Below are 10,948 nucleotides of genomic sequence, written 5' to 3'. Positions count from 1 at the left end.
CCCAACATCTCACCCACACATAACGCTGCTTGTCCTGATACTGACAGGAGTGGACAGTCACACAGATGTGAGGACCCCGTACCGGGAGCCCAGAGACCCCCAACATCTCACCCACACACGACGCTGCCTGTCCTGATACTGACAGGAGTGGACAGTCACACAGATGTGAGGACCCCGTACCGGGAGCCCAGAGACCCCCAACATCTCACCCACACACGACGCTGCCTGTCCTGATACTGACAGGAGTGGACAGTCACACAGATGTGAGGACCCCGTACCGGGAGCCCAGAGACCCCCAACATCTCACACATACATGACTATGCCTGTCCTGACTGGAGTGGACAGTCACAGATGTAAGGACCCTTTACAGGGAGCCCAGAGACCCCCAACATCTCACCCACACATAACGCTGCCTGATCTGACTGGAGTGGACAGTCACAGATGTGAGGACCCCTTACAGGGAGCCCAGAGACCCCCAACATCTCACCGACACACGACACTGCCTGTCCTGATACTGACAGGAGTGGACAGTAAGACTGATGTGAGGACCCCCTACAGGGAGCCCAGAGACCCCCAACATCTCACACATACATGACTATGCCTGTCCTGACAGGAGTGGACAGTCACACAGATGTGAGGACCCTTTACAGGGAGCCCAGAGACCCCCCAACATCTCACCCACACACGACGCTGCCTGTCCTGACAATGACAGGAGTGGACAGTCACACAGATGTGAGGACCTCGTACCAGGAGCCCAGAGACCCCCAACATCTCACCCACACATGACGCTGCCTGTCCTGACAATGACACGAGTGGACAGTCACACAGATATGCCACCACCCAGCCACTATGGAGCCCTGCCTCGGTGTACGTGGTGCCGGATGCACCCTTTACTACCTGAGGACACGAGTATCAGGAAATGTGCGGAGTGAGGGGCAGCGGGCCCGGTGCGAATAAAGGTATGAGACGTGCGGCTCCCGGGCTGTGCGGTGAGCGGGGCTGCCGGGCACAGCCTGAGGTACCACACAGCAGGCTCCAGCACAGCTTCCGCTCCCGGCCTGGGATGTGAATGAAGCCGCCAAAACCACCGCTTCCTCCTCCTCCCTCCCCCCGCCGTACACCGGAAGGAGGGGGATCCCAGAGCACCGGAGAGGAGGGCGCAGGACCCCAACGAGCAGGCCGATCCCCCCAGCTAGGCCCGGGCCGCTTCCTGGTTACCAGCTGCCGTTGTCAGGGAGGAGGGAGAAGGAGAGCGGGTCACGGCGGTGGGTCAAAGGGGAAAGGTCAGCCACCCAGCATCCTCCGGGTTGGAAACACAGCCATCTTGGTTCTGCGAGACAAGAAAATTCATGCGGTGAGTGTTTTTATTCGCCTGCGCCGTCACTGGCGGCCGTCCTCCCTCCCCGGCCGGGCTCGGAGCCCCGTCAGGGACGGCTGTGACGAAGAGCCGGCGGCCGGGCTGCCGGGAGCGGGAGCGAGGCCCGGGCGGCCGCCGCGGCTTTTGTCTGGATGTGGCCGGGGAAGGAGCTGCTGGCTGGAGGAGGAGGCGGCTCCGGGGGGCTGCAGGGAGATGCCGGGGCCGCAGTACTAGAGGCGCAGGCTGCGTCCAGGCCTAGCTGAGGGGGCTCCTGGCGGACGGCTAGGCCCCCCGTGCTGTGCAGGCTCGGCAGACCCTACATGACACGTCCAACTGTCACTTCCTGACGCGGTAGGCCCACCTTGTGCCCCCCTGGCCAGGCTGTAGGGCAGAGCATCTCCTGGACTCGGCCTCCTACATGGTTGTCAGGAGTAACCAGAGCAGTGACAGCTGGTTGCTATGGGCAACGTCTCCTGGTCTTTATCCTGGCGTCCGCCAGTTACTTATGGAGAGTAGATGTCGGTGATGGGCGCCAGGATTTATGCCCATCCACCGGCTCTCGTCATGGTAACTACCACACACTCCTGGCAAATAACATCTCGCATCTGGTGGCAGACGGCACCCACCAATGTGTTGCCAGGACGCGTTTCCTACTGTAACTTTATCAGGCTCTTGTTCGGGACCCCCGTGATGTGCAAACTTTCATCTCCTTTGATTTGCCCCTAAAATCGATATTTGGCTCTAAAGAAGGGATTGTCCTGGTTGCCCTTAGCGACCGGACTGTGGTCTTCTTCTTTTATCAGGGCTTTGTGAGGCCTTACTGTGGTCCTGAGGGAAGTTTAAGGGAGCGGTGGAGTGTGTGACGACTGCAACGTCCGATTGTTGGGTTATTCGGGGCAGCGACGTCCTGCTCTGTAAAGTGGGCCCAGTCTGCTAATGTGTGGCTCCTCGGCACCCAGGCCCGAGAGCTAACATAATCTACCTGATGTGTGCTAGCCAGGCTCAGGTGATGGAGGAAAGCCTTAGGCTACGTGCCCACGTTGCCGTTTCGTGTGCCGATTTTTCCGCACCGTTTTTGAGGAGCAGGTGTAAGACGCTGCGGAATCCGCACAAAGAATTGACATGCTGCAGAATAAACAACGCAGCGTTTCCGCACAGTATTTTCCGCACCATGGGCACTGCTGATTTGGTTTTCCATAGGTTTACGTGGTACTGTACACCGCATGGAAAACTGCTGCAAAGCCGCAGCGGATCCGCAAAGTGTGCACATGGCCTTGGTGACAGCATCAGATAGTTTTCTGGAATTGTTACTCATATTTACACCAGAAAATCTCACGTTTTTTACTTGGTCTCTGATGGTGGTGTTTTTTGTTTTTTTTTCCTTGTTCCGGCATCTGTCCATTCCTAAAATCCAGGCCCCAACTTCCTCTTTGCGCCTTATATTCCCTAGATTGGATCGACATGTCACAACCTGCTCCCTAACGTAGAGTTTGTTCTTAGGAATTGTCATATACATGAGATTATTTCTCATTTATTAAGGCCGGGGTCACACCAGCTGGTCAGTTGCATAGAAATACATGCAGCCGCACACTCCGGTCCCGAGCGCCGGCGGCAGTGCCGGGCATTGATGAGAGTTTCTCGCATTGTACTCGCAAGTGTGAGCCCGGCCTAACAGATTTGATAGGATTATTTTTTTTCTATAGGGTCGCAGCTATTGAAAAGAACTCCTCTCCATCTGTTCTCAACGTCTAGGTCTTGACAGGCCGCAGCGGTGGCTTCCTGAATACAGTGCATGTGACCACTGCAGCCAATCATTGGGTTTTGCGACATGCTGATGTAGGCAGCGCAATCCACTGAGCTCATCGATTGGCTATAATTTTCAACAGCTGCAGCTCTTTCTGTAAACATATATCTTGTAAGCCCTTCCTTTTAGACAAGTATTCCTCTGATTTGCCAACAGTTTTGTAGGTAAGAAGAAGCCACAATGTCATCTACAGGTAGTGATGGGGGTGTGGAGACCACAGAAACATAGTAATTGTGTGAGCCACAGTCCCGGCTAAAGATGCTCTCACATATGCCGAAAAGCACAGTTTGTGTGCCACGTGGCCAACTGTTGCACAGGTTTTACTGCACAATTGTGTCATTTTTGGTTGCCTGACTTTTACAGGAGAAAGAAGTAATTTGAAGTAGGTGAAACATAAATTCTGTACCTGAGTTTTGTGTCGTATAGTATGTAGCACCTATTCTTGAATTACTTATCAAATCAGCATTTTTCACAAGTATTAGTAGTGAAGAACAAATGATGAGCGCAGGTCAGTTGTCTGCTCCAGTCCTTTGTTTTTAGTTTCCGGACAGGCTTTGGGACCAGGACTGTTGCTCTCCTGACATGTCTGATTTAGTAAATCTTTGTATGACTTGGCATCCTTTCTGAGAACTTTACATTTGTTGCTCCTTTGTCATTCCTCCTGGAAATTTCCGACTACATTTTCCTCGGTCTTTGACATGTGTTCATAGCATCTGGGATGGAGGAGAAAAGGGAAAATTTAATAATGGTTTTCCTGTCTCTTGGAGTGAGGCCCGATCACAATTTTGGAATGTTACGGACCGACAACACAAACACGCTCTGACTTTGTAGAGTGTTTTCTTGATTTTGCTAAATAGTTTTATCTACTAAATAATTGTCTAAGGGTCACTTCCGTCTTTCTGTCCTTATGTCTGTCTGTCTGTCACGGATATTCATTGGTCCGCGGCCTCTGTCATGGAAATCCAAGTCGCTGACTGGTCGTGGCTGATTTGCCGCGACCAATCAACGATGGGCACAGTCCCGAAGAAAATGGCTCCTTCATCCCCACAGTCAGTGCCCGGCGCCCGCATACTCCTCTCTAGTCACCGATCACACAGGGTTAATGGCAGCGTTGACCGCGGTGTAACGCACTCAGTTAACGCTGCTATTAACCCTGTGTGACCACCTTTTTACTATTCATGCTGCCTATGCACCATGAATAGTAAAAATATCTAATGTTAAAAATATTAAAAAAAATAAAAAATAGTTACCATATATACTCACCGTCCGGTAGCCCCCCGGATCAGGAACCGGCCTTTTCCACTCCTCGCGACGCCCCGGTGACCGCTCCATGCATTGCGGTCTCGCGAGATGATGACATGCGGTCTCGCGAGATCGCTACGTCATCATCTCGCAAGACCGCAATGCACTCTTCAGACCGGAGCGCGTAAGGAGCGTCGGTAACCGCTTCAATCCGGGGGCCAACGGAGGGTGAGTATATCACTGTTTTTTGTTTTAATTCTTTTTTTTTAACTGGGATATAGTGCCCATATTGCTATATACAACGTGGGCTGCGCAATATACAACGTGGGCTGCGCAATATACAACGTGGACTGCGCAATGTACTGTGTGGGCTGTGCTATACACTACGCATACATATTCTAGAATATCCGATGCGTTAGAATCGGTCTACCATGTAGTGGTGTAATAAATTGCTGAATATGAATGGCAGGTGTTCAGTGCTATCAAGGTTCAGTACTGTAGGATTTTTGCATCTCCTTACTGATGAAAATCCACAGGCAGGCGCCGTCTGTCTTAGAGCAGGGATGTGACTGTCTCATCGCTCTGTTCTGCTGACCGGTTCTCAAAGTAAGGACTCGGCCACCTCTCTTGTTTCCCATGTACAAGTGCTATCATTCTTTTTTACAGACAAGTCCAGCAATATCTTTACATGCAAATGAGGCTGTGAATCTGGACCCTCTGTCACTCCAGCTCTATTCACACCCTTCCCCTCCATCTTCACTATTGTTGCTTCCTGCTTGACTGAAAACCTCTATGTTGTGACTTCATGCAAAAGGAGGAGGGAATAGAGTTGGAGTGACAGAGGCTTCAGATCTACAAATAGCTCTTCATGCTCATTTGCACATTTAATTTGACTGTTGCTTGAGTAATGAAGAACGGACTGCCCATGTAAAGGTATTGCTGGACTTTTCTTTGAAAGAGCTTAAAAGGAACCTGTCACCTGAATTTGGCGGGACTGGTTTTGGGTCATATGGGCGGAGTTTTCGGGTGTTTGATTCACCCTTTCCTTACCCGCTGGCTGCATGCTGGCTGCTGTATTGGATTGAAGTTCATTCTCTGTCCTCCATAGTACACGCCTGCACAAGGCAAGATTGCTTTGCGCAGGCGTGTACTATGGAGGACAGAGAATGAACTTCAATCCAATATTGCAGCCAGCATGCAGCCAGCGGGTAAGGAAAGGGTGAATCAAACACCCGAAAACTCCGCCCATATGACCCAAAACCAGTCCCGCCAAATTCAGGTGACAAAGTCCCTTTAACGTCCATATACGGTAAATAGTTTGGGGTGTGAAATCCTATTGAATGATTCCTTTTAACTATTTAGCTACTGCTGAAGTCCAAAGCAGTACATTAAGATATGTGCAATTGGGTAGATTGCAGCTGCCACTTAATAGTCAAAATTGATCATTAGTGCTGCAAAAAGTCACAGTGCAGCCCAGGCCTTAAGGTACCGTCACACTAGACGATATCGCCAGCGATCCGTGACGTTGCAGCGTCCTCGCTAGCGATATCGTCCAGTGTGACACGCAGCAGCGATCAGGCCCCTGCTGTGCTGTCGCTGGTCGGGGAAGAAAGTCCAGAACTTTATTTCGTCGCTGGACTCCTGCAGACATCGCTGAATCGGCGTGTGTGACACCGATTCAGCGATGTCTTCACTGGTAACCAGGGTAAACATCGGGTAACTAAGCGCAGGGCCGCGCTTAGTAACCCGATGTTTACCCTGGTTACCTTCCTAAAAGTAAAAAAAACAAACACTACATACTTACCTACCGCTGTCTGTCCCCAGCGCTGTGCTCTGCTCTCCTCCTGTACTGGCTGTGAGCGTCGGTCAGCCGGAAAGCAGAGCGGTGACGTCACCGCTCTGCTTTCCGGCCGCTGTGCTCACACAGACATTACAGGAGGAGTGCAGAGCACAGCGCTGGAGGACAGACAGCGGTAGGTAAGTATGTACTGTTTGTTTTTTTTTACTTTTAGGATGGTAACCAGGGTAAACATCGGGTTACTAAGCGCGGCCCTGCGCTTAGTTACCCGATGTTTACCCTGGTTACCGGCATCGTTGGTCGCTGGAGAGCGGTCTGTGTGACAGCTCTCCAGCGACCAAACAGCGACGCTGCAGCGATCCGGATCGTTGTCGGTATCGCTGCAGCGTCGCTAAGTGTGACGGTACCCTTAGTCTGTTGGTTGGCTGTATACGTTTTTTTTTTTTTTGCTGACAATGACCATAAAAAAGACAAACCTGACTCTTGTCCCTTGTTGATCCTAGTGACAGTGCAAACTTGTCCATTCAGATCAATAGGTCTGTAAAGAAAAACGATTAACCCTTTTTTTTTTGTAATCAAGTAAAAAATTTGTCATAATGGTGATGAAAATGGACCTGAGGACAAAAAATAGATGACTACATGATAGAGCACACTGATAAGCTGTTTCCCCCCCACCCCATGTATGACAAGAAAAATGAATGAACAAATGAGGTCTAAGCACTTTCACACAAGCAAATAAGAAACAAAAAAATCATTTAGCATTTCATCCAGAACAGTGGGATGATATTTTTTTCTCACTGCATCCGTATACAATCCGTTTTTCTAGTCGGCAGCTACTAATCATTTACATTTTCCTATATTACAGAATTGCAACGTAGTCTTAAAAATCTGATGTTATACTGTGGCTCCGTATGGCATACAATTTTTTTTCTTGCACATCCATAGACGTGAATGGGTGAGTCTCATCCAATTTAGAAAGGAAACTAGTACATGCTGCAATATTTTTATTTCTTTTCCCACACACTGATTCAGTCCATATCTCATCTGCTCTGCTGCATTGACTAAAGGTACCGTCACACATAACGATTTTGTTAACGATGTCGTTGCTTTTTGTGACGTAGCAACGATATCGTTAACGAAATCGTTATGTGTGACAGCGACCAACGATCAGGCCCCTGCTGGGAGATCGTTGGTCGCTGGGGATAGTCCAGCACTTTATTTCGTCGCTGGATCTCCCAGTGACATCGCTGAATCGGCGTGTGTGACGCCGATTGAGCGATGTCTTCACTGGTAACCAGGGTAAACATCGGGTTACTAAGCGCAGGGCCGCGCTTAGTAACCCAATGTTTACCCTGCTTACCATTGTAAATGTAAAAAAAACAAACACTACATACTTACATTCCGGTGTCTGGTCATGTCCCTCGCCTTCAGCTTCCCGCACTGACAGTGAGCGCCGGCCACCGTACAGCAGAGCACAGCGGTGTCGTCACCGCTGTGCTTTACGGCCGGTGCTCAGTCAGTGCGGGAAGCTGAAGGCGAGGGACGTGACCAGACACCGGAATGTAAGTATGTAGTGTTTGTTTTTTTTACATTTACGCTGGTAACCAGGGTAAACATCGGGTTACTAAGCGCGGCCCTGCACTTAGTAACCCGATGTTTACCCTGGTTACCCGGGGACTTCGGGATCGTTGGTCGCTGGAGAGCTGTCTGTGTGACAGCTCTCCAGCGACCAAACAGCGACGCTGCAGCGATCGGCATCGTTGTCTAGATCGCTGCAGCGCCGCTAAAATGTGACGGTACCTTAACATTAGTCCAAGTGCTGTCCATTTTTTTCACGAACAGCACTCGGACTGAAAATGCGGTTGTGTGAACAAGCCCTTACTGAAAGTTGAAATTTTCTGCAGCGTCTATTCATATGCACATGAAAAAATTGTCATTTTTTTCGTCTCCATTTGCAGGAAAAAAAAAACCTTCTGCAAATGCTAAATGTAAAAGCCAAAAATTAAATGGCACGTGGGTTAGCCTTATTTAGGTTGTGTTATTACATTATCATATCTTACATTAGGTTATATGCATGCAATGATCTTTTTCAGGCAGATTATTCTTAAAAAAACAAACAAAAAAACCCACTGCAAACCCCCCATAGAGAATTTTGGCTTGGAAACCATGAAGCGATTAAAAGAAAGCATGTTCATTCTTTGGGATGGCGTTCACTAGTTATCGTTTAAATCAGTATTTCCCAAACTCCAGTCCTCACGGACCCCACGGGTCATGTTTTCAGGATTTCCATAGTGTTGCACAGGTGAGACAATTCCTGATGCCTTGATGATACTTGTACTACTTGAGCAATACTAAGGAAATCCTGAAAACAATACCCATGGGGTCCGTGAGGACTGGAGTTTGGGAAACACTGGTTTAAATCATTGAAAAAGGCCGCCACCAGCGGAGTTCCTGCTAAAACGACCTCAAGACTGCTTCAGAAAAAATACCGCCATATTCTTGGCAGGTGCGCCTGTGTCTTAACGATGCCATGTGCATATATCCTTATGCAGGACTAAGCTTTAGGCCGGGATCACACATACGAGTCTCGCATGTTAATACCTGGCATTGCCGACGGCACTCTGGACCATAGCATGCGGCCGCATAGCAATACATGCAGCCTCATGCTCCGCTCCTGAGCGACAGTGGCAGTGCCAGTATAAATATCCGAGACTCGGTCGTATTTCTCACATGTGTGATCCCGGCCTTAGCCGGGGTCACACTTGCAGGTGTAATGCGTGAAACTCGCACATCAGTATCCTACACTGCCGCCGACACTTGGGATCGGAGTGTTCAGCTGCATAGAAATACATTCAGCTGCCCACTCCAGTCCTGAGTGACGGTGGCAGTGCCAGGTACTGATCCCGCGAGACTCGGGCGTATTTTTCATATTATACTCGTAAGTGTGACCCCGGCGCTAGACAGATCAACATGGCAAATCTGCAGCAGAAATACGTGTTGGCTTCAGATTTTTGCTCAGATTCCTTTAGTATATGTGCATTCTATTTACTATAGTGAAATAATAAGCGTGCTAATACATTGTAAGGCTTGGCTGGGAGATATATATGTACTTAGTATGCACATTTAGCACGTATTCCAGGAGTTCTCCCATACCATGCACTAAGGCTATGTGCACACGTTGTGGATTAGGCTTAGGAATTTCTGGTGCGGATTCTGCCTCTCCTGGCAGAGAACGCACCTGCGGATTTGTCGTGTTTTTTTTTTCTGCGGTTCCGCAGCGTTTTTTTGTGCGTTTTTGCTGCAGTTATTCTGCGGATTTGCTGCGTTTTTTACCCCTGCGGTTTTCTATAATGGAATGGGTACAAAAACGCTGCAGATTCATAAAAAATAAGTGACATAATACTTCTTTTAAACCGCAGCGTTTCCGCAGCGGATTTTCCGCAAAGTTTGCACAGCATTTTTTTTCTCATTGATTTACATTGTATTGTAAATCATTTCCGGATCTGCAGCGTTTCTGCACTGCAAAAAAACGCTGCGGATCCGCAGAGAATCCGCAACGTGTGCACATAGCCTAAGTGTGGATCCGCAGCGGATTTTTTTCCACGCAGAAACGCTGCAGATCCGCACTGTGATTTACAGAACAAATAAATCAATGTGGAAAAAAAAAAGCTGTGCAGATGGTGCGGAAAAATCCGTGCGGAAACGCTGCAGATTTCAAAGAAGTGCATGTCACTTCTTTTGTGCGGATCTGCAGCGTTTCTGCACCCTTCCATTCTAGAAATCCGTAGTGGTAAAAACCGCAGAAAATCCGCACAAAATCTGCGGCAAATCTGCACCTGTGGATTCTGCCAGGAGATGCAGATTTTGTGCAGAAAATTCTGCACCCCATTCCAAAACGTGTGCACATAGCCTAAATGTGTCCAGAGAATTGTATTACCCGGGATGGCTGCCAAGAAAGTGGGATTGGTGTAGCTTAGGCTACGTTCACATTTGCGTTGTTGTGTGTTGCATCGGCGACGCAACGCAAAACGCATGCAAAAACGCATTGTTTTGTGACGCATGCGTCCATTTTTGGCTTGATTTTGGACGCAAAAAAAATGCAACGTGCTGCGTCCTCTGCGCCCTGACGCTTGCGCCAAAAATGCCGCATGCGTCACAAAACGCAAGACAACGCATGTCAATGCACCCCCATGTTAAATATAGGGACGCATGCGTCGCCGCGGCTGCGCCCGACGCAACGCTAATGTGAACGTAGCCTTAGTGGACTGTGCTAGTTTTCTTTTTAGGGCTTGTTTTCACTTGCGAGGAACACGTCCGTGTCTCGCATGTGGAAACGAAGCTCTGGCACTGTGGAGCGGAGCGTGCGGCCGTATAGCAACACATGGAGCCGCACGCTCCGCTCCGGAGTGCCGGCACCAGAGCTTCGTTTCCACATGCGAGACACGGACGTGTTCCTCGCAAGTGAAAACAAGCCCTTAAAGTGGGACTCTGGACAGCAGATACAACTGTTTTGTATCTTCTGGAGGTCTTCGATTCCTTTCCAGGTCATACGTCACACAGAGGCCATAATTGTGATGTGTATCGAGCCCTGCTGGCATCTCTTTGGATGTCCTATTTGTACATAATATACATGATTGAGCATTCTTATCTAATCACTACCATCATCATCATCACTGCTTATTATATTCTGCCCCTTACTCGTGCGAGTCGTGAGCTTAGTTATTGCTAGCCGCTATGTTTTGTGCTT

The 10,948-nt window shown here is 49.2% G+C and overlaps 1 protein-coding gene across 1 annotated transcript in view; it reads left to right on the top strand.

The window, feature by feature from the left end:
* The first annotated feature begins 899 nt into the window (after positions 1-899).
* The window catches only part of CNOT2 (CCR4-NOT transcription complex subunit 2), a 106,275-nt gene continuing 96,226 nt past the window's right edge, over positions 900-10,948 (top strand). The window contains exon 1 of the mRNA XM_069764613.1: positions 900-1,354. Coding sequence (XP_069620714.1) covers positions 1,070-1,354 — 285 coding nt within the window. The 5' untranslated portion in view covers positions 900-1,069. The remainder of the gene's footprint in view (positions 1,355-10,948) is intronic.

The sequence above is a fragment of the Ranitomeya imitator genome, chromosome 4 (genome assembly GCF_032444005.1).
Source record: "Ranitomeya imitator isolate aRanImi1 chromosome 4, aRanImi1.pri, whole genome shotgun sequence".
NCBI classification, from domain to species: Eukaryota; Metazoa; Chordata; class Amphibia; order Anura; family Dendrobatidae; genus Ranitomeya; species Ranitomeya imitator.
Note: the sequence above shows the minus strand (reverse complement) of the source record. Positions and strands in the feature narration are given on the sequence as shown.